Source organism: Colias croceus, chromosome 12 (assembly GCF_905220415.1).
Source record: "Colias croceus chromosome 12, ilColCroc2.1".
NCBI lineage: Eukaryota > Metazoa > Arthropoda > Insecta > Lepidoptera > Pieridae > Colias > Colias croceus.
This window is the reverse complement of record NC_059548.1, coordinates 1,059,299-1,085,301: the sequence shown is the minus strand read 5'-3', so window position 1 is coordinate 1,085,301 and position 26,003 is coordinate 1,059,299. Positions and strand designations below refer to the sequence as shown.

The 26,003-nt window shown below is 32.3% G+C and overlaps 1 protein-coding gene across 1 annotated transcript in view; it reads right to left on the bottom strand.

Moving 5' to 3' along the window:
* Positions 1-13,097, bottom strand: part of LOC123696167 (putative inorganic phosphate cotransporter) — a 40,848-nt gene extending 27,751 nt beyond the window's left edge. Inside the window, exon 1 of the mRNA XM_045642224.1 lies at positions 12,970-13,097. Coding sequence (XP_045498180.1) covers positions 12,970-12,997 — 28 coding nt within the window. The 5' untranslated portion in view covers positions 12,998-13,097. The remainder of the gene's footprint in view (positions 1-12,969) is intronic.
* Between the last annotated feature and the right edge of the window lie 12,906 nt (positions 13,098-26,003).

Genomic DNA, 26,003 nt, shown 5'->3' with positions numbered 1-26,003 from the left:
TGATGGCGACCAAGGCTGGACCGAAATAAATCTATAATTTTACCGTCGTTTCGTCGCGCTTCTGTTCCGGTGTAATAAGTAATTGTTTACCATTCAATTGAAACAAATATTCGATATAAGGGTTAAATTCTAGATCAATTATTGCCTAAATATTGAGTTCCCCATGGGATTATAAAACACTATCTGCGCTTCGCGGTTTCACCTACGTGGCTCCGCTCTTGTTGGTCTTAGCGTAAGGATATATAGCCTATAGCCTTCCTCAATAAATGGGCTATCTAACACCGAAAGAATTTTTCAAATCGGACCAGTAGTTCCTGAGATTACCGCGTTCAAACAAACAAACTCTCCAGCTTTATAATATTAGTAAGAATAGATAAGTAGGCAGAATGATTATCAAGTTTATTACCACATGAATAATTTTCTTTCGTCTGCAGAATTGCTGGGCTAATCATCTGACTTCAACAATTGTTTAATGACAGCTTCATGTGCGTGATCTACGAGACTACGATTCCCGTATACTTACGTCAATCTTGGAATACACATGTCAATATTTGACGTCAAACAATGATTCCAAGTTGACCATCTTATCAATGATAGTAGGAGCTACTCCGCGTGATTCTGAAGTACCAATATCAGCTCAGTAATTGATGCCATTGAGATAAACTTGTTTACAAATTCGAGTGGTGTGTTTGCGTGAATGTTTTATTGCATAGTTTTATCGTGGCTTTGAATATGATTGAGATAATCACTTCATAAGATCTCAATAATATTGAAAGAGCATCTTGGCTAGAAAATTTGCCGCAGTAACAGCTGTTTTCGGGAAAATTGATAATTGCTTAAATTAACAAAATAATATTCATGATTTTACAATAATTATAGGTATATCGTAGCCTTTTCTTTAAAGACTCTCAAAAACGATTAACTACAACCCACAATGCAATTCCTATTGTAGGACAAAACTAACAAAGGAAACGTACAAATATATTTCAGTGTAAGACCAATACGTTACATGTTATATTAGCCGCGAACTTCGAGAGCACGTAACCATTTCAAAATGTATTTCTCCCGGGAACGCCGCGAAATCCGACGAATTTTTCAACTGCTTCGTTCAAATGGTCTATTTTGTTTTTGAAACTGTGAAATTTAAGGCGTGTGTACATGTGTGTTCGTGGCTTATTACGTTTCTAACAATGTGTCCAGTCTTTAGTTATTGAAGTTAACCTTCTTTCGTTGAGAGTAAAATTTAAAGGTCACGTCATGGTTTTGGTATCTTTGAATCTTGCCATAGAAGTTTCACTTCTGACACGTTTGCTCTTCACACACACTCTTTTTTTATTTGTATCTACAATATGTACACTGTATTAAGATAGTTACACGAGCATGATAGAAAAAAGTCGACCAGAGCAGATCAATCTTATTATTGATTATTATCAGATATTACATTATCTAGGTATAGATTGAATGTTATTGATATATAAGTACCTATAGTCCAGTACAATATGACTGTGCAACTTTGAAAATAGTTTCTTAACAGTTCTTCACGATAGTTAGTTACCTAGAAAAAACTTTAAAAAATAATGACTAGGTATCCCTGATTAATCTTAACATGATTAATTAATATGATATTATATTTGAGTATCATTTAATTTGATATTATAAATCATAATACATCAATTACTAGCTTTCCGCCCGCGGCTTCGACTGCTTTGTCTAAATATATACTAAAATAATAAATTATATACTAAAACCTTCTTCTCGAATCACTCTATCTATTAAAAAAAAACCGTATCAAATCCGTTGCGTAGTTTTAAATATTTAAGCATACAGGGACATAGGGACAGAGAAAGCGACTTTGTTTTATACTATGTAGTGATCCTCATTTTAAAAATTAGAGTACTTTTTCAACTAGTTGAACGCTGCCTTACAATGCCCTAGATTTATTTTCCAGAAAACAAAATGCTGACAGCGGTAAAACACTTTGCTCATTTTGGTCGTAGGTATTAATTTAGAATTTATTTGCGGGTTTACTTTTCTTTTTAAATAGTCATGATTTATTAAGTAACTTCGTGTTCTTAGTATAATAATTTAGTGTTGGTTTTACCCTTTGTAATTTATTAAAGGACAAGTTAAAGAGAACAATGATTATAAATTTAAATTGGTCGTCTTATATATTTTTTTAAGAATAACCTTTAAGAATTTTTAACAGGAGTTGAATTTATGGTGAAAAGCTACGACCAGATAATTTGAAGCACAGAAGAATGATAGTTAATATTTTCTGCACATTTTTAAATAAAATATTGAATATTATTTGGTTCCCAATTATTAATCATTACGGTATTACCCTTCAACAAACCAACCAATGCTTAATCATTCCAAAAATAATTAACATTTATGGTAAAAGAACAACTCGTTATTTAGTTCCTCAATTATTAAATAATCTTGATTTGAACTTTAAAAAAAACATAAATAATATTAATGTTAAATCTAAATTAAAATTTCATTTTGTAAACAACCTGTATAATGTGGTATAATAATTATTGTCTTGTCGCGAGCACACGAGCACGCTGTGCATTGAAATCTTCGTGGTTTTTGGCATGTTCAATTATAATGTACTAGCGGTCCGCCCCGGCTTCGCCCGTGGTACATATTAACGTTTTCTCTACATAAGAACCATCCTCGTACTTCAAGGAATATAATAAAAAAAGAATTATCGAAATCGGTTCAGCCGTTCTCGAGTTATGGAATTACAACGAAAAGTGGCATTGATTTTTATATATTAGATTTTTCTTTCATTGATAAAAAAAAATAAAAAAAAATTGGTATGCGAGACTGAAAGTGTTTGAGGTCAACTGCTAAGTCACTTACAAACTTACAAGAGTGACTGAATTCGTTCTATCCTTTAGTCAAACGAAACGCTTTTTCTAAAAACTAACTACATATTTCATATACCTAATAACTTAACATTAAACGGAAAATACTTAGCTGAGTAGAAAATAATTAAGATCGACAAGGGTAAAAATAAAAGGAACGACTGAAACTTTCTCACTAAGTCCTTTCTGTCCGCAACAGTTTAGCCACTAATTGCGCGATTAGTTCGTGCAACTTTAAATCTAATTCTGTAGAGTCAGTAAATTCAGAAATTATTACATGAGTAATTAGTATTAGTATTTATCTTAATATAATATAAAAATGAATCCCAAAATGTGTTGGTAAGCGCATAACTTTAGAACGGCTGAACCGATTTCATTAATTATTTTTTACTTAAAGTAGGTACGAGGATGGTTCTTATGAAGAGAAAACGTGAATATGTACCATGGGCGAAGCCGGGCGGACCGCTAGTTTAACTATAAAAACACTTTCACATAGGTAACATTTCGCGTTGTCACGGCATCACGCGTGAACGGGTGGACCGATTTGAATAATTCTTGTTTTATTATATTCCTTGAAGTACGAGGATGGTTCTAATGTAGGGAAAACATAAATATGTACCACGGGCGAAGCCGGGGGGGACTGCTAGTAAGAGATTAAAATATGAATGTCATTCTTATCTATGATATAATACCAAAGTTATGAAATTATTGATTGATGACTAAAAAATTTCGAGTAATTCAGACATTTTGAAGTGGGTGTAAATCACGTAAAAGATTTCAATCATAATAAACAACAAATTACTGAAAAAAGTTCCTGGTATTAACTCGGTCACACAAACTTCAGCTTTCCATTATCATTTAATGAACCAATGCTTGGTCACGGGCTTCCCGTAAGAGAGGGCCGTAATCCACCACGCTGGCCGTAATCCACCACGCTGGCCAAGTGCGTGTAGGCAAATGTTACATATTTAGAAATCTTGATTCTTCGACATGTCAGTTTCCTCACGATGTTTTCCTTCACCGTTCAAGCAGTAGTGAAGCTATCGTAACTATACTAACATTATAAAGCTGAAGAGTTTGTTTGTTTGTTTGAACGCGCTAATCTTAGGTACTAGGTACTGGTCCGATTTGAAAAAATATTTCATTTTTAGATAGCCCATTTATCGCGGAAGGTTATAGGCTATATATCATCACGCTAAGACCAACAGGAGTGAAGCCACGGGGGTGAAACCGCGCGGAGGAGCCAGTATGATATAGAAATTATATTTTCTCGGTTTGACCTCATCAGAGACCCAAACATAATATAATAGACAAGCAATTAAATACATAATAAAATGTCACATTGTACGTACATTGCTTCGCATTCCACTGAAACTATTGTTGTGCTATTGTTGTGATGGTCATTCATAAGGACTGTCTTCCAATAGGAGCGATACTTGCGCGATGCGATAATTACCTCTATGTAGTTACGGTATTAATAATTAACCGTACAAAAATATTTCCTGTCTAATTTTCTAAATTCGAGCAATATTTTTTATTATTAAGTATGTTACACATGAATATACGCTATCAAGTTTGAGTATTCACTTAAAAATATGTACCTGACATGCTATTTCTTTTAGATTGTTTTATATTGATGTTAAAAACATAGATTATTCATTAATATGATACGATGATTCAAAACTAATGTGTGAAACTATACTTACACTGTAACAAATACACGATTACCAAAATTTAGTCTAGCTATACATATAGCATTGAACTGGCACTGGATTACAAACTTAACCTTATCCACAAATAATTGCATTTTGCTACTTAATTGACATGTACATAAAAAGAATAGTTATGTACATTATGTAAGAATAGCTATGATAACTAATAAGGTATCATTTGCCTATGTTTTTCAATTTAATTTTTATATCGCTTACTTGAAGAAATAAATGAAATTTAAATTTATAGAATAGTACTTCCCGAGATCAGCGCGTTCTAACGAACAAACAAACTCTTCAGCTTTATAATATAAGTATAGATTACTTAACATCCAAAATGATTTTATTATTATTGAAAAAAATTATCATGATAATTAATTAAATGCTTAATTTATTCATTTATTAAAATATCTTAACCCTAGATTACTACCCTTCGTCGATTCGACGACGCTTCACCAAAAAAATCGCTATAACTTTTACGCGCGCGACCGTATGGTTTTCTGACTTCAGCTAATCTCAGCCAACCCGTTGCGCTTGCGATGGACGGTAGTGCTTTGTGCGTGGAAGGTCCACACGCGGTGTTCCAGCAACCATGGCTCGTCACATAGACGAAGGTTAGTATTAACGTAACTTTTCGTACTGTTTAGTTAAGTTAAAATTACGTTATTTTATCTTTTATAATGGTGCCTATTATTTTATTTTTTAAATACGATTCATATGTTAGTTTTAGAAGTTGAAAGCGATGAGGAAAATTCATCTGCGAGAGAGCCTGAAGACCACATTGAGGCTGAAGAGGCATGAAACGGAGGGTGATGATGAAGTTTCTACTGTAAATAAAGAGCAATTTCCAGATCAAGATTATGAGGCAAGTAGTAATACATCTCTCCACGTTCTATTGAAGACGAGATACCTAGCACTTCAGCTGACCCTAGCGATTACAAGACCATCGCATACCATTCTTCTTGGGAAAGACAAACACATATTATGGTTATCACAACAGTCAAGGCCACAAAGCAGAAGACCTTCAAAGAACATAGATACATAGCACGTGGACCTGTGTGTGACGCTTTTTTCAAGATATTTTAGATCCTCTTCAATGTTTTTCAGGTATAATTACTGGTGACATTACTGATACTCTTTGGGACTCAATTACATAAATTTTAAACATGCCAGAAATAAATAATGTGAAAGTTATAAATGAGACTGAGCAAAGTAATGCTGCTAATGTGGCTCCATAGCAAATTAAAATAAACATATATGCTATATTATGTACCTCCGTAAAGCAAAGGTAGACCTAAAAATAGGTGCACTAGGTGCAAAAATCGTTGTGTGGGGAACACAAACTTGATGTGTGTCACAAATGTTTTAGATCCTAAGCTATTTTCAAAATTATATTTTTAATTAATTTTCCAGATATTATTTTTGTAAGTAATACTTTATTTCAAGCAATTTAGAGGTATATATTATTTGTACGGAATTTTTCAAAAAAATTAAGAATGTTCATAAAGCGTGTAAACTGTGATCTCATTTTGATGACTGTTTGAATTAAAACTATGTTAAAATAAATATTTTTATATTTTTATATGTAGATTAATACCTTGTCCTTAAAATAAAGACATAACTACAAATATATTTTTTTAATTAAACCCCTAAATCCCCTCCAATAAACAGCGTAGTCGAAACGACGAAGGTTAGTATTAAACGTTGAAAAATAAGGTTAGTGTTCTAGGGTTAAATATTTATAAATTGCATGTCACTTCTTAGTATAAAACAAAGTCGCTCTCTCTGTCCCTATGTCCCTTGTATTATTAAATCTTTAAAACTACACAACGGAATTTGACGCGGTTTTTTTTAATAGTTAGAGTGATTCAATAGGAAGGTTTTAGTATATAATTTATTAGGTTTGAGACAAAGCGGGCGAAGCCGCGGGCGTTGAGCTAGTCTTATTATATATAAATCTCGTGTCACAATGTTTGTCCTCAATGGACTCCTAAACCACTTAACCGATTATAATAAAATTCGCACACCATGTGCAGTTCGATCCAACTTGAGAGATAGGATAGTTTAAACATGTAGGTACCACGGGCGAAGCCGGGGCGAACCACTAGTAATGCTATAAAATAAAACAAATCTCATAGTCATATGAGAAAAGTTTCCGCTTTTTAAAACAGTTGATATCAAATCTAGTAAAAATCAAGTTCACGTGTAGCGAAGAATCTTATCAAAATCAGAGCATCAATTGTTCTTGAATATCAAAACATTGATATAGGTGAATCAAGAGGTGTCTGCTTATATCTCAATAAGCCCCTATCTATGATATAGATAAGGGCATGTATATAATATACTAGGTTTCCGCCCGCGGCTTCGCCCGCGTTGTCAAAGAAAAACCCGCATAGTTCCCGTTCCCGTGGGATTTCCGGGATAGCGTCATTTTCCCGGGATAAAAAGTAGCCTATGTCCTTTCTCGGGTATCAAAATATCTCCATACCAAATTTCATGAAAATTGGTTCAGTAGTTTAGGCGTGATTGAGTAACAGACAGACAGACAGAGTTACTTTCGCATTTATAATATTAGTATGATAATATATTATAGGCCCTCCAGATATGTCATATTGACGACTAACTTCATTTGTGTCAAAGTCAACAATGCAGTATGCCATCTGTATCTTTTATTTTGAGTTTAATCTGTGTATCTAAAATTTACAGATATAAATAAAAATTAAATATCATACACTGTGTTGTCATTTGTCTTCAAAACAAGAATTATTTTTATTGTGAAAACAAAAACCCGACAGCTAATTAATGTAGCCTATGTCACTACCACAATTCTAATGTTTACAAACACAGGTACCTCATAAGTCGGTGTACCTAACACCTATACCTAACTAACTTCACCCGGGTTGACCATAATAAAATATAGATAAAATAGGGTTGAAAATATAGATAAAATATATTCTGTTGCTGTAAAAAGTATCTTTCAAATGGTAAAAAACGTTTTAAAATCGGACGAGTAGTTATTGAATTAAATCGTGACAAACAAACAAAACTTTTATATATTAGAATTGTTTAATACCTACTTTAGATAAAAGTGGCTTATGAAAGGTGGAAATATTTATTATTGCCCATAAAATAAAAATAACTTATGATTGAAAACTATAAATTATTATTATAATAACTCCTTGAATGGACATAGCGTGTTTAATGTTTATTTTTATTTATGTTATGTTTTTTTATAGCTGTTGTTTTACAAACAAAATTCTTACGCGAGTCATAGATTTAAATTGAGATAATTTAAAGAGAATTATTAACGAACGTTATTAATTATTATATATTTTGCGAGACAATGGACGTGCCATTTTTTGTTAATATTCAGTATTTTCGGACAAAGGAAGATCTTTTCATTAAATACACTTGAGTAGTTCCGTAGCATAGGTATTTATATTTTAATATATTAACTTTCTGTTTATTTACAGTTTCATACAAAATAATTCGCCATAAGGACACTGTTTGAACTGTAAGTATTTCACGAAATCGCGCGAAGTAAAAAATAAAATTGTTTATATCAATCGGAATTTATCTTGCTAAAAAATGTCACTTCTGACACGTCTTCTCGGCATACACGCTCTTTTTTGTCTTAATTCGTGAGAACACATTAAAAAATAGTTAAATTACTCATTTTAGGTTTATAATAATGCTATTTATTTAAACAATTATTCTCATGGAATATATTAGAGTGTAGGTAATTAAAAAAATCAGTAAGCTTGAAGACGATTCTTCAATGAAAACACCTAATTCTAGAGGTCGGTGTTAGTTTTGTTAAAATTAATCATAAAATCATATTTAAAAAATGATATTTAAAGCCGGTTTTAAGAATTAGAATTAAATTATTTAAATAAATCAATTCTAGTTTATAATAAGGACCCACTACGGGTCTTATGATACCATTAATATTCATAACTAGCTTCCGCCCGCGACTCCGTCCGCGCGGATGTCGGTCTTCGCGTGGATGGTTTATTTCTCCATTTTGAGTAACTCTGACAATGACATCGTATAAATATCTATTATAAAGACCAAAATATACGGCTCGACCTATAATAATACGCAACGTGTGTACGCGGTTCTACAGAAAAATGTCTATGGATAAAACTGAAAAATTAAGATAATTTTTTTTCTACGTATTTTTCCAGGATAAAAAGTATCCTATTTTACGCCCAGGATAATAAAGTATAATTATTATACCAAGTTTCATCCAAATCTAACCGTTAGTTTTCACGTGATGTCTTCACATACAGACAGACAGACAGACAGACAGACAGACAGACAGACAGACAAAAATTTTTTTAAACACATATTTGGGTTTGGTATCGATCCAGTAACACCCCCTGCTATTTATTTTTTCAATATTTTCAATGTACAGAATTGACCCTTCTACAGATTTATTATATGTATACTGTATAGAATATAGATAGATGGTACATATAAAGAATATTCGAATTACATAGTTTCTTTTTATCATTTAAAGTGCTTATATTGAAATTGATAATATTGCTACTTCAACATAACTTTGCAAGAATGTTAGTACAAGCTGACCTATTTTATAAAATTTCTAAACATAGTAGAATATTGACTGTTATATCTAGGTCTCTGATATACAAGTGGTTCTATACTATCCAGGGGTCAAACAACACTGGATAAACAGTGGATGTAAGAATTAAGTACCCACATAAAATACACTATCTAATATTTATATCAATTTTTGCATACAATTTCCATAATACAGACGAAAATTATAATAATTTAAGTGGAAGTGATATAAATCCATTTTATTTTGAAACCAACCAAGCATTGTAATGACTAGTTTAATAATGCGACTTCACAAAAAACTAATCGTTTAAATTCCCATATTAACTAAGCTTTGTTGTTAAATATAACGAAACTTGCTGTGCCCTGCGGTTTTACGCGTATTGCTCCGTTCCTGTTGGTCTTAACGTGATGATATAATAAATTACCTCGATAAATGAGCTAGGTATCTAGCACCGAAAGAATTTTTCAAATAGGATCAGTGAGATTAGCGCGTTCAAACAAACAAACAAACAATCAACATCTTCAGCTTTATAATATTAAAAGTATAGATAATACCTATGTATTTTAACACGCTTTGGCTTCCCCTGTATGTCTGTATGTAACCGACTCCTTAAGACTCGCATTTGACTCACTAATAAACGGACAGATTTAATTCAAACTCAGCTTATCGACCAGAATAGAGTCCAGTCGTGCTGATAAAATTACTTCTATAATTTTATTCAGATATATTCTATTTTATTCAAGTAACTACTACACATAAACCGGCTGTATTTACTTTAACTAACGATAACAATTTAGGCTGTCACCTTTGATTTTTCGGATAATCATAATGTATACCTATAATAGACCGGGAGATATTGACACAAAATTTCGAGTCATTTGTAACAGGATGGCGCATGGCGGTTCTACAGGGGTCTTAGTAAAAATGATGGTGTGAACGCTGGTTCACACCATCATTTTTCTTTTTGTCATTGAGTACTAAGACCCCTGTAGAACCGCCATCCTGTTACAAATGACTCGAAATGTTGCGTCAATATCTCCCGGTCTACTATGTACATAGCTTGCAATTAATGTTTTGAGTTTGAGTTGAATGATCTTTATTTACGACGAACGACTCCGAAAACATAGCGTGTGATATTAATTTATTATTTAAGTAGTTTTAAGTTCATATGGGCCGAAGTTTTAATTTATATTAAGATCTTTAACTGTAACTACATTATTTTGTTGCCTGAAATAAATATATATAAATTTATTGCCAGTGTTTTAGATAGCTGAATATAAAGGCCCTTATTATGTTACTCTTATAGCAATTCATAAAAGATGACTTTATTTATTAATATTTGTTAATATTTCAATTAGTTTTAGTTATTTTAGTTAGCATTAAGTTTGCGTGTGAGAAACATAAAAAAATAATAAAAATGTTGTGTGGTTTTATGAAACCACGGTAAAAGTGAAACTTTTTTTCACAATATAGACATTTAACTAAAAATTATCGTATTTGTACGATAATTATCGTACGTATCGTGCGTCACGAGACCAAAAAGTTAGAGACGATACGATGTAATAAAAGTTTCACTTTAAAAATGCATAATCCGCATGCGTAAATGTCACAATTTGACACTTGTTTGAGATAAATTTGTATTTTATCTAACTTTGAAGCAGTTGCCCAGCGAGGGGGTTAAAATATCTTCAAAATAAGATTTGCTTGGATTAAGATTGTACTATCGGAAAAGCGCACGTGCCTCATAATAGGATAAAGGTTGATTCTTTCATCTATACATAGGTATAATAAATCTGTAGAAGGGTCAATTCTGTACATTGAAAATATTGAAAAAATAAATAGCAGGGGGTGTTACTGGATCGATACCAAATCCAAATATGTGATTAAAAAAAATTTTGTCTGTCTGTCTGTCTGTCTGTCTGTCTGTCTGTCTGTATGTGAAGGCATCACTAACGTGAAGTGAAAACTAGCGGTTCGATTTCGATGAAACTTGGTATAATTATACCTTATTATCCTGGGCGTAAAATAGGATACTTTTTATCCTGGAAAAATACGTAGAAAAAAATTAATCTTAATTTTTCATTTTTATCCATAGACGTCGTTCCGTAGAACCGCGAACACACGTTGCGTATTATTATAGGCCTAGCCGTATTTGGGAATTGGGTCCAATAGATATTTATAAGATTTTATTGTCAGAGGTACCTACTCAAAATGGAGAAATAAACCATCCACGTGAAGACCGACATCCGCGCGGACGGAGTCGCGGGCGGAAGCTAGTTTTAAATAATATTAGCGACTACTGCTACTAAATATTCTCTACTATTGTATGCATGTTATAAACATAATATCTATACTAATAGTATAAAGCTGAATAGTTTGTTTGTTTGAACGCGCTAATCTCAGGAACTACTGGTCCGATTTGATCTAGGTGTACTAATATACGAATATTATTATAAAGCTTTGTTTGTTTGAACGTGCTAATCGTAGGAATGATTTAAAAAAATATTTTGGAGTTAGATAGCCCATTTATCGAGGAAGGCTATAAAGCTATATAGGTAATCACGCTAAGACCTACAGGAGCTGAGCGACGCGGGTGTAAACGCGAAGTGCAGCTAGTAAATGATACAAGTTACCACCCAGGTTCCGCGTGGGTATTCCTGATACTAAATTATATTATTTACCGTTTTATGCATGTTATAAACAAATATATTCTTGAATAACTCTGTCTATTAAAAACAGCATTTATGTAAAATTGCGACCAATTTTGAAGGTGAGCAAGCAAAATTTAAATTTACGAATTTATAAAACACGTTTCGACTCTTGCCGCATTTTGGAAGTTTTTGCAACAGGAAAATTTTCAAACAAGTTCCTTACGAGCTATGTCACAATGTATCGTTATTAGGTACTTCATTAACCTCTCTGAGAAACAAAAAACAAAACGACGTGTGGCACTCGGGGACTGCCGCGGTAAATGCTATGCCTTCAAGCCACACCTCCGCCCGTCGGAGTGGGGAGCGTGAGGTTTTTTCGTTACGGAATGTCTCGATTCGGTCCCCGCGCTCAAGGCCCGCGATAGAAGCTATGCAATAGCTTAAAACGAAAATTTTACAATACATGTTATTTCCAAAAATGAACTCTACATTTGTTTAAGTTGTCACTTTTTTTTGAAGGGTTACAAAAGGACTAGAATAGTAGGTATAACTGAACCCTTTGGTGGACTTAATTTAACGGTTCGATTTGAGATCTGTTTATTTGTATTTTAATTATATTTTATGTATTATATGTAACTAGCCCCAGCTTCGCCCGTGGTACATATTTCGCAATAAAAGGTAGACTATGTTCTATCTCAGGGTCTAAAGATTGTCTATACCAAATTTCATCAAAATCGGTTGAGAGGTTTAAGCGGGAAAGCGTAACAGACAGACAGACAGATAGAGTTGCTTTCGCATTTATAATATTAGTAGGGATTACATTAATAGTTCATTTCATTATTGTTATATCTATAAACACTGTGTTATATTAAAAAAATGTACAGAAAATAATGAATTTTGTATAAAACAAAGGAATAAAGTTACCACAGGTGTTAATCACATACGTAAATAAAAACAATAACGACTCTGTTAAATTAATTTAAAAATAAAAACTGGTAAGTATGCAACTATGTTAGATATTATAATATATTTGTTTACTTATTTAAAATCAATAAGTACTAAAAACTTGCTACTTTACTATTACTTTGTAACTTAAACCAAACTTAATTTAAAACTATTCCTTTGCTAACTTAAAATCTAACTTATTAACTTACCCGGCTTACTGGTTGTCACTTCACTCATGTTCACACACTACACTGCGATCTAAGATCAAAAAAGATAAATGATCTATCTAGGATCAAGGGCAGTGCCTTGGTTACTCGGAAGCGGACACCGATCCGCTCTGCGCGCGCGCCGCTATCAACGCTGCTTATATATAACCTTATGTACATACAAGCTGTGCCACGCGGTTTTACTCGCGTTGCTCCTTTTGGTCTTAGCATGATGATAATTCCACTAATATTATAAATGCGAAAGTTTGTGAGGATGGATCAATGAATGGATGTTTGACCAATTTAATTTGGTATGTAGGTAGCTGAAGTAAGACTTAGGCTGTACTTTTTCTCCCGGAAATCCCACAAGAACGAGAAATATGCAGGTTTTTCTGAAACTGAAAACGCCGAAAATCTATCCTACTAATATTATAAATGCGAAAGTTTGTATGGATGTATGGATGTTTGTTACTCTTCCACGTAAAAACTACTGAATGGATTTGAATGAAATTTAGCACACATATAGAGGGTAACTTGGATTAACACATAGGATAGGTTTCATCCCGGAAATCCCACGGGACCGGGAACTATACGGGTTTTTCTTTGAAAACGCGGGCGAAGCCGCGGGCGGAAAGTAGCCTATATGTTGACTCATCTTTTAGTAATAAGTACCTGTTCATGAAAAGTTTGAAGTAAATCCATGCCGTACTTTTTGAATTAAGCCCGGACATACATATAGACACACAGAAAATAATTCTAAAAACTATAATTTTGCCTTCAATATCGATTGTAAGTATTTTTTTTTAATATTCAATGTACAATTTTCACTTTCCTACGATTTTATTATATTATGTTTTGATTGTGTTAATATAGTCTGGTAGGCTTGGAGCATTGATTTAAGGTATGTTTTAGATTATTTGGGTAGGGCAATCTTGTGGAGTTTGTTATTAATTTTTCTAAATAATGAAAACAAGGAATATTATCTTTGATCAGTTTAAATTAATTTGTAGCTTTACATTCATGTAATTTGTAGGGTTTATCAAGAGTTTATCTTCGTGTTTTCACTGATCTATATATCAACTAGCTTACCGCCAGCGGCTTCGCCCGCTTTCTCTAAAACGATTTGAGATTTAAACTATCCTATCTCTCAAGTTGGATCGAACTGCACATAGTGTGCGAATTTTATTATAATCGGTAAAGTGGTTTAGGAGTCCATTGAGGACAAACATTGTGACACGAGATTTATATATATTAAGATATAGCTCTACATAATGTTGTCTCTATCGAAAATGTTAAGAATTCACCTTATATTTTTGAGCTTTAAGAAGGTTTTCTAGCATATTATTATATCAGTGTTTATATGTATAGGATTGAATGCTACTAGCTTTTCACCCGCATCGCCCGCGCAGTCAAAGAAAAACCCACATAGTTCCCGTTCCCGTGGGATTTTCGGGATAAAACCTATCCTATGTCCTTTCTCGGGTATGAAAATATCTCTATACCAAATTTCATGCAAATTGGTTCTGTAGTTAAGGCGTCATTTAGTAACAGACAGACAGACACTTTCGCATTAATTATAATATTAGTATGGATATTCATGCTATTCTATCTGTACTAATCTTTCCTTTAATCTATTCGAAAAATCAGGATAAAAATTGAGTAAATAAACTGTGTTTTAAATTCGTTAAAATCTAAGCTTTGTCAACGATCGATACGATAAACATTTTATGAAGTGTTAAATAAACACTTTATCTTTAATATAAGTTTATCTGAAGTTATACATTATAGTACGTCAATACTATAGTGTTTACGGTGATTATAGTTAGTTAATATCCTACTATGAGTGTATACTCATATAGGTAGACGTACGTCAGAATGCATGCTTAACTGCACATAACTGTCACTAAAAATCATTATCAATTAAGTTAAAAATATTATAAAGGTGAAGAGTTTGTTTGTTTGAACTCGCTAATCTCGGGAACTACTGGTCCGATTTCAAAAATTCATTCGGTGTTAGATAGCTCATTTATCGAGGAAGGCTACTATAATATATCATCTCGCTATGGCCAAAAGAAGCGGAGCACTGCGGGTAAAACCGCGGAACACAGTTAGTTAAATTATATAGTAGAGTAGTATGGTATTATATAGTAGAGTAATATGGTAGAGCTAATATTATATTATAGAGACTGTAATAATTGGCATATTTATTCAGAAGCCACGGTCTAAAAACCGTCTTTCGTGACAACCGTGATCGAATATTTTCTATCCATACTTAATATTATTAATGCGAAAGTCTCTGTCTGTTATTCAATCACGCCTTAACTACTGAAACAATTTTCATGAAATTTGGTATGGAGATATTTTGATACCCGAGAAAGGACATAGACTACTTTTTATCCCGGGAAAATGACGCAATCCCGGTTATCCCACGGGAACGGGAACTATGCTGGTTTTTCTTTGACTGCGCGAGCGAAGCCGCGGGCGGAAACCTAGTTCTTTATAAATTTATAGGTATATAACCTTTAAATAAATTTACATAAAACCAAAATAAATTAATCATATTATTATGCAAAGGAGAATTTGAAACGAACATAAAAACTATACTTTTTATTTTTTTTAACATAATCCTGTTTACATCAGTGTTAATAATATGTGCTTTATTTATGGTTATTTTGCTTAAAATAAAAAAAAGTGCTTGAATAAAATACGTAAACATTTTTGACCGTCTCTGACACATATAAATAAGGAAACTGATATTTTATAAATAAGGGTTCAACTGTACTATCTCCATTACCACACAAAATTTACAGTGAGTTAATGTTATAAAGTGATTACTTATCTTTTACAGGAACTCATGTTAGATGGGGAGGCGAAGAGGGGAATTTTCTGTAATACTCGAGCGTGGCAGTTTAAGATATGAGAGATACCTTAGACCTAATAGAACAACCTTGTTAACTATTTAGCTCTATATGTAGTGACGCGCGCCTAGGATAGACGATCAGATTAGTAAAAAAAAAGCGATAGTCTGAAATACTCGAGCGCGTCAGATTAAGATATTGGGGGTTGATTTTAGTGTTTTAAGGCTAATTTTAACTAATCTGACCATAAGTCCTTGACGCCGCCGAGTTATAGGGTCGCGAACTTGTAAAAAAAAAACGTTAATCCGGCATTCTCGAGCGCGATTTTTTTTATTTCTATTTTGAAGAATATAATCTAAAAATTACTAAAAATACAAAATCTGCCGGTTTCCGCATGACCGGAAGTCTGGAGGAGCCATTTCGTCTTCCGAAAAACGCGTTGTAGCATATAAGTCGCGAACTTTACTTTTTCCAAAAATAATAGTTTAAATAAACAAAAAAGATAATTTTATTTTACAAAAAAGGTCTCTTTTAATTTTTGTCCAAAGTTAAAACTTTTTTTACTTGAAGCATCAAGAAACTCAAACTCCCGGTTTTTTGAGTATATCTCGAAAACTGAGGGTGTTAAGAAAAATTGATATGAAATAACGATGATTAAAAAAAAGAAACCCACAAACCTTTTTCGGTCAGATTAAGAGAACCCACCAACATTTTTGTCAGATTAAGACAATATGCTTTCAGGATACCGAGATAAACCTCCACTATGAAAATCTGACGCGCTCGAGTATTTCAAAAGGACTTTTTTTTTCTGCATTTTCAAAAATTCATCGTAACTTATCGTCATGCCGTAATCGTCAGTTTTTTTAAGGGGAGCTTTTTTGGGGCCTACTTAACACCCCTTCCGAAAATCTGACGCGCTCGAGTAAATTTTTTTTTGTGCATTTTTGACTAATTTATATGCCTAGCCCCACCACGCAAACCGGCAGATTAGTATACCGTTGTTATCAGAGGCACTTGGGGCATACGTAGTATGAATATCTGACGCGCTCGAGAATGCCCAAGTAACTGTTTTTTTTACATTTTTGAAAATCCGTACACGCCAAACCCACCGCTAAAATGGTTTTTAGCATAGAAGCTTTTCTTTTCGAAATTATTTTATCTTTCGATTTTGATAAGTCTCGACGACGCCGTTGAATTACGCCATTTAGCTACCTCGCCTCCCTATCTATGTTGATGGAATTTCACTTAACTCGATGACTTTTTAATAATTTTGAGAGCTTTAAGGCAAAATGGCCCACAGGAAGTGTCTGGGCGTACTGACATTTTTTTACCTTATTATTTTTAACTGTATAATCTAAAACATATTTGAAAATCAGCCATGAAAAATACTTCAAGTAAGTGCTGTTTTTGTGAACCTTCATTACCTGATATCTGGAAATCGGCCCATTGACCAAGCTAGCGGGTAGGCGTACGATGGTAGCACATGCTTACACTACCCAATCAAGAATCGACCCAATCGTCCACATTTGATCCGTCAGAAAATAGCTGATGTCTGGCGGCCCTGGGATCTTGTACTATTAGTAAAACGTTTTTCCAGTTGCACTGCAATATATTTTTAAACGAACATAACATTGTCTATGAACGGTATCTACACAATAATAATAAGGATCTTTCTAAACAAATACGACAATCTTCTAGTTTTCACAAAATAATTATTAATTTACTAGGTGTTGAGTAAACAATACGTGATCAATTTGTACTCAATAATAAAAGTTATAAAATAGTACAATCAAATAATGTAATAATCATTCTTGATTGCGCAGTGGTCAATATGACTTTACTGCGACAGAATATATTGGCCACATAATATTATACCTTAGTCTTATCTAGTTTAATTGTGAAAGCCTTATTTCGAAAAAATAATAAATTGACTAACCCGCGCGCAAAAGCAAGTTTTTCTACAACATAAAATGTGTTATTTATTTTGATAATTGGCAGTGATGTAGCTGTAAGCTATATAAGCTACACCACTGCTAATTATCAAAATATTATGTTCAATGATTTTCTCGTGATAAGGGAATAAACATAAAACCAGCTTTCCCCCCGCGGTTTCGACAAAGGAAGCGATTTTGTTTTATATTACCTACTAGCCCGCGACTCCGTCCGCGCGGAAAATGAAGATATTTTTTTCTACGTATTTTTCCGGGATAAAAAGTATCCTATTTTATGCCCAGGGTAATAAGGTATAAGGTTGATGTACCACTAGTTGACCATTTAAGCGGTTTTATCTTTAGTTATATATAAAAAACGGGTTATTTGTTTTACGTTCAATGTTATTTTTGGGACATAGATAATTGAATAGTCAATGCAACTATTGTTCTTAGTATCAATTTGATAACCTTTAAAGGTTTTATGAAAACTACTCTGAAAGTTACTTCTGCTAAAAGTACCAATACCTGACCACTGATCACCAATATCTGACCATCATTGCTCTATAAGTTGACCATTTTCAAAATGGACAAAATGTCCTTCTTCGAACATTAGTTTTGTTTAATAAATAAAAAAGTCTGTATTTATATTGAAGTTTATTTTATTAAATGTTATAAATCATTCTTACAATACTGTTATTAATCCTTAATGACTATACCTACGTACCATACAATCTTTTCTTCTTTCTCTTTTTCCTTCGACACCCAGTAGTCTTGCCATTTCTTGGAAGTTGTAGCAAAGAGCAAGCGTTCAGTCTTCTTTTTTAACGGAGAATCAGAAGGCCATATTAAATGTTTGCCAAAAGCTGGGCTTATTTGCTGTTGCATTTTAGTTATTAAATCTACTAATTTGGGCGAAGGAAGTTCAAGGAAATGACTGACTGAAGTTGATGTTGATTCGAGATGCATTGTTGGTGTTGGAATAGGACTTAGACGGCTTATATGGTTTGTTAAATTAGGTATAAGCACAAAAAAAAGCAAGTCTTTCTTAGCAAAATATAAAGAACCAAGAGCTGACCATACTGGTCAACAATAGGCGAAAAATTGTTTTCGTTGTTCCAAAAGATAACCAGGCCGCTAAAAATCATGAAAAACTGTTCATGCCAAAAATGAAGCCGAAAGTCTATAACAGAATGGTTCAACATTATGCCTATAACAAGACATATAAAGAGTAATCGATTGCATTCAAGATAAATTAAGATTTCCCAATCAACTCCCGATAAAAAACTCTTAGTAAAAAATGTGATTACTTACGGGGCACCTACTTAATTACATCTTCGTGTTGAAAAAATGTCAATATTTCTGATCAATAGCAGCAAGGTTTGTTTTTATTTTATAGATGATGTTGCTTTATAGAAAAAACAATAAACTATCATCTGGGGCTGCCGTATTTTCTTAATTGGCGCGTATATTTGAATTTTGGTCATGTATTGGTGCTTGGTCAGCTAGTGGTACATTGACCCTAATTATACCAAGTTTCATCGAAATCGAACCGTTAGTTTTCACGTGATGCCTGAACATACAGACAGATAGACAGACAGACAGACAGACAAAAATTTTTTTAATCACATATTCGGGCTTGGTATCGATCCAGTAACACCCCCTGCTATTTATTTTTTCAATATTTTCAATGTACAGAATTGATCTTTCTGACAGTTTAGATGTAGTGATTGTAGTCTCTACCTACTCTATGTTTATAGGTTTTGCCTAATAATGAAAAAAATCCTGATAAAGTAATTTGTACAAATGATTGTGCATTATGAGATGCTAATTAGTAATTACATTAATTGGTCAATCCAAAGCAAATCTATAGTATGCAAATCTTATAGATAAAACAATATTGTTTTAATTAATTGCTAATAGACACGCAAAAAAGGCATATTTGACTTTTCCTTATTACGTTTGTGTTCGTTTATATAGGTACACTAGAGGTCCGCCCCGGCTTCGCCCGTGGTACATATTTCGCAATAAAAGCCTATGTCCTTTCTCGGATATCAATATATCTCCATACCAAATTTCATGCAAATTGGTTCAGTAGTTTAGACGTGATTGAGTAACAGACAGACAGACAGAGTTACTTTCGCATTTATAATATTAGTATGGTGAATTTCGCATTTATAATATTAGTATATTAGGTGGATCACTAGTTAACAATAACTAAACTAAATAATATATTGGTTTATTTTAAAACTTTCTAACTGCCTATATAATATTTAAATTTCAATATCTTTGGTTGGTCCATTGTATTTCAAGTATATTACCATACATATAGAATTCGCATGATAATAATATAGTCAATTCCATTAGGATAATTTACATGCGATTGTACTACCTATATACTTCAATATTATGTAACACATCAGTGGAATTATATAGAACGGTTTTGGATTAATAATTTTATAGCATATACCTAGAAAAATATTATTAATGATAGTTGTATACGTAGTATATTATTATTAGTCTGTGATGATAGTAAAATACGTGATATTTTTCATGTAACAATTTTATGTAATGCTAACGCTAAGAATTCGGAATATTTTTTTAAAGTAGGTACTATTATATATGTATTATTCAATATAACAAGAAAAAATAAACTAACAGTTAACCTTATTGATAAGAAATAATTTTGAATTTTAGATGAAAAGCAGGAAAAGCTGTATTCCTTGACTTTGAATTTGACATTAAATTCTCTTTCACTATGTATTTCTATTTTCGAGGGAATAAATCCTAGTGCACTTTTAAAATTGTACTAATTATTTTCCTACTTCCTAATATTCAATTTATATGCGAAGTAGCACACATTAATACCTAAATGGACAGAATGGTAGAACCTTCACGACTTTTCCTCAAATTTTCCTCTAATAGTGTTCCTTATAGCCTTAGCTTATAGCCATATGATTTAGATAAACAATAAATACTATGTTTATTGATCTGTTTACTAATAGATTTCCGCTATTGTTTTTTAGAAATGAATGGAATAAATGGAAATAGGGCTTCTTTTAGACGAATACCTTTTTGGTTATATGGGATATTTTCCAAAATGGTTTCTTGGTTATGTAGAGTCAATAAATTATTAATATCTATATAATGTTATTCTGTCGTAACTATTTACTATCCCTTCCAATTTATTTGAAAATACTTTTTTAGTATTAATTTTTATATAAAATAATATTTGAGTTAATATAAATAAAAACAATATAATGAAAAAAATATATATCGCTCTCCTTTTATGATATTAGCATCTAAAGCCATAGAAAAATCTTAAATGCACCATGTATTTGTTATCCTTCTTACTACAATAAAATAGCACATTTTCCTGTGAACTCATTAGAATGCTATCAATAAAATATGACACCTTCTGTACGTGATTTCCAACCGGAACTACAAACTTAGGACATAATTATTCAGAAGATGCTTTACTGCGTTTTATAAGTGTTTGTAATAGCTTATTTTGAAGTATAATAAGTTTTTATTTCGTTGTTTGGTCTGTGGTTTGATGTCGATTCAGGTTGTTTACCAAAATAGTAAGAATAACTTTTAATTTTAAATAAGCACATAAAGAATGCAGAATTAAGGTAGAGTACGTTAAAGTATAATATTAGTACACTCGTTTGCAAGTAAAACTTACTTGTTGCTTTATTTATTTTTCTCTATCACTAAATGGATAATCATTCTACTTTATTTTTCGATTTATATTTGAATTAAAATAAATGTTTTTCATTTAATGCTTGCGATCAAAAAATGTACCTATTCATTTTAAGTATTTAGAATGATACGCAGATTCGTAGAAAGACGTAGATACATTGACAAAAATGATAATAAAAATAATCTATGTGAGTATATTGAGAATAAATCCAGTTAGTGATACAGCACAAGGTTTATCGATTGATAAAAATTTCACGTTTTAATGCATAATCTTCAAGTTAATCGGAGGTAATCGTTGCAAATCTACTTACGTCGTTTGTTTCTTAAGAAATAATCTATCAATACATGCGTATCTTCATAAAAATAGGTAGGAGATTTTTTAAAAGACACTTCTGCTAAGAAAAATAGTGTAGGAAATTAGAAAAAAAATTAGGTATATCACATAATTAAATAAAGATTATATTACATACTAAATTATTTAATACAATTAGATAAAACTCAAAAATAAATACTCGGCCTGAAAATTGGTTTCCATTTAACAAAATTTTCATTTTTTATATTAGGTACTTACTTATAGAATTTGAAGTGAAACTACTTTAGTGCCGTTGAGAGTGCCTATATATTCGAGTCATGTCACTACCGTCACGTCATAGGTAGGTATTTGATTCTGTTATCCTAGAATCTTGCCAAAGAAGTTTCACTTCTGTCACGTGTGTTCGGCACACACGCTCTTTTTTATTTTGGGTTTGCGTTAACATTACAGCAATGTCGACAAATCTTTATTTTACTGAAAGAAAAATCTTCACGTATTTATAGAGGACCCGCCTAAATAAGCAATACTTATTAAATAAGCAATACTTATTAAATAAGCAATACTTATTAAATAAGCAATACTTATTAAATAAGCAATACGTTTTGTTCGATTTTCATTAAAGTAAAGGGTTTCAACTCACAAGGTAATTTATTCATATTAAAAACCAATGTAGAAGTGAAAAAAATATTCTAATTATATATTATTATGAAAAATTTAAAGTCTTCTATACTTACTTCTTTTTCTATTATTAGATAGAATACATATACAGAAGAATGTAAATAAATAATTATTAGCTGCAATGAAAACGCTTCATGCATTTGGGAGGTTCAGTATCACAGACACATACCTAGACTAAATTTAGCATTATTTTTCATCTCGTTAAAAACAAAAATTTTTCGTTAAATCCTCTTAAATGTTGTACTGTAATAATCTTCATTAATTAAAGTCAGAAAATATTGAAATTTCCTGTCATACTCTCGTCCAAATTTTCACCGTTAATTAAAATAAAAATGGTTATTTACCTTCATGTGGTTTCGAATAATGAACGTCGAGTAAAAACAATGAATGAACACAACTTTATAGAAACAATTTTGAATATTGTAAATGAAAGAATCTGCTTGATTGATCATAATTATTGCAGAGGAGACTGTGAGAGATTGACCTTCACCGATCTCATAACCAAGGATTTTGCGTGAGGTTTTTCGTTACGGAATTTCTGGATTCGGTCCCCGCGCTCAAGGCCCGCGATAGAAGCTATGCAATAGCTTAAAAATATTTTTAATAATAACTGCGTTAAAAACAACCAACTTCAAACTTGCACTTGCAACATTTACAAATACAGACAAAAATGCTCATAAAATAAAAACTACTGGCCTATCCGAATAAAATTTTTATGGGACCAATTCGACACCATCCCGCATCGAACAAAAAAAGAATCACGTAAATCGGTTCAGAAACCTCGGAGTAATCGGTGTACATACATAAAAAAAACATACCGGCCGAATTGATAAACTCTTCCTTTTTTTTGAAGTCGGTTAAAAAATACATCTCATCTGGGTATCAAATCAGTGAAGGTAGATCTTTCACCGGCTCTTAGACCATTATAATCAATAATCATAATGATTCCCACATTCCAAAAGCCTCTTATAACGATATAAGTAGATTTATCAGCAGTAGCTGCTATGTACAGTTCTAATCTGTACTTCTAATAATATGAAGCTGAAAAGTTTGTTTGTTTGAACACGCCAATCTCCGGAAGAAGGATTTCAAATCACAACTGTTTTTATGATGTTCATTTATGGTACATTTACCTATTTGCGGGAAGCTATAGGCTACATAAACCCTTGAACCCATGAAACCCTTTTCGCGTTGTCACGGCATCACGTGTGAACGGCTGAACCGATTTCGACAATTATTTTTTTATTATATTCCTTGAAGTACGAAGTTCTTGTGTGGAGAAAACGTAACGCCCGTGGTACATATACCACGGGCGAAGCCGGGGCGGACCGCTAGTGTCTTATACATCTTGACTTTTTAAATGCATAATAAACTGTACGAAAATTTTACTGATAAAGACAAGGAAAAGACATAAGGAAAATACATTGTTTTTAAATGATACTTTCGTTTAAACATATTATCACAAGTTACCTATGATGACCTATGTATCTTTTTCTAATGAATTAATCAGTAAATTAAACATGTTAGAATATAGGGTGTTGTTTTGCGAGTAAGTTTTATTAAAACTTGTATTATTTTCAGATATTAAACTTTATTGCGTTTTTTGATTATTCTATGTATAATTTGATTATAGGGTTAATGGTAGATAATGATCATAATTATTTTCTAAGTAGTCGCGATCTGGTAGAGCATCGAAGCATAGGTACGTAAAAATACTTACTTCATTGGCAATTGGCATATATAATAAGGTTGCGTTTTTCCCACAAACCATATTTTATTATGGACTAACTATGCCCCGCGAAGAAAAACAAACAATCAAACAAACTCGTCAGCTTCATAATATTAAGTATAGATACATAATATCACGTATATTTGTATACAATTGTAACTTTAAAATACTCTGTTATAACTTGATCAAAAACATTGTAAGTATGTAATTAAACATCCTATACATATAATTAGCCAAACTTATTACGATAAAGGGTTATGTTTGTATAATCACTACCACGAGAGCGGGGGAAACCCAAAGATATCAAGGGTCCCGAAAATATATAATCGAATACACTCTTAATTATCAACAGTTCCTATTAAAACTTTAAGAAGAAGTACGACACGTTATAGTATCTAATAATACCTAATAGTACCTGATACCTCTTACTACCATACGAAATGGATTTGAAAGTTCTCTTCTATGGATTATTTCTGATCTGCATAATTCTCGTGGTCGAAGCATCTCCTATAGAAACGGCTGGAAGCTCTCAAGTGCACGAAGTTTTGACCAGAACCAGGAGAGAAAAACCCTCGTATACAGCCACAGAAGGTCTGGCAACTACTGGTGGTGCAACGATAGCAGGTATAGGTGTGGGTGCAACGTTTGGTGGTCCTCCAGGAGCACTATTAGGAGCTTTCCTGGGATGGGCAACTGGGACTGTGTATAACCTCATCAGAGTGATTGAAGTGTCCAAGCAATTTGATGATTGATAGACTATTATTTATTATGTAAGTTGGTGTGAAATAAATGTATTGAATGTGTTTTATGTTTTAATGAGTTTGGACTGTTGAACAGTAAGTAATAAAAGTCACTGTATTATCTGGAAGATATCATATCTGGGGTTTATTTGTGTATTGCATTTAATTCATTAATCATAATTTTTACTAGTTAGTAAGCAGGTGCAAGTCTATGAATTTTTATAGTGTATTACTTTTAATAGTTTTCCATAAGAATTTGATAAAAAAGGTTAAAATATGAAATATATCGTAAATTAATAAGTTTCTACTATTTTTTACTCAATACTTTCACCCCTTTAAAACTATTACAGCTATATCAAGCCACCCTGTATATTTACTGAAAATTTCAAAAGTAGTACTCTAAAACTCTTAGGGCTGATTTTTCAATCCTTGGTTAATACTTATTCGTCGAATAACGTATTAAACTACCGTTTCAAAAATGTATTCTTTGCCCGTCTTTGACACTTAACGGGTGACATTTTAATATTATCGTGTAATTCTTTATTGGGTAGAAATACGAGATAATGACTTGTTAGCTAGGAAATTAATTTACCATAAAATTCTAAATGTTACGGACAGTTAAATTAATTAAAGACATGGTCACTCTGTTAGAAGATACATATTATCTCCCTTTTCCTTTATATTTCTAGCATTAATTGTGATAAAACAGATTCAAATGTCAAGGCTTTAGACAAGATTTTAATTAAAACATGATACCGAATTTGTTTTTTGTTCGTTAATTAAATGTTGTTTAATGCATAAATACATGTAATTTAAATTACAATAATTAATATAGATCTATTCCTATTTTGTGAAACCTAACTCAATATGATAAATGCGAAGGTAACTCTGTATGTATGACTATTCTTCACGTCTAAACCAATGAACCGATTTGAATAAAAATTGGTACAAATATAGTTTGAAATCTGAGAAAGGACGTAAGATAGTTTTTATATCAGAATATGCACGGGAACGGAAACTATGCGGTGTTTTCTTATTTCGAGTGATGAAGGCGCGGGTAGGTTTTAGTAATGAAATATCTTAAAA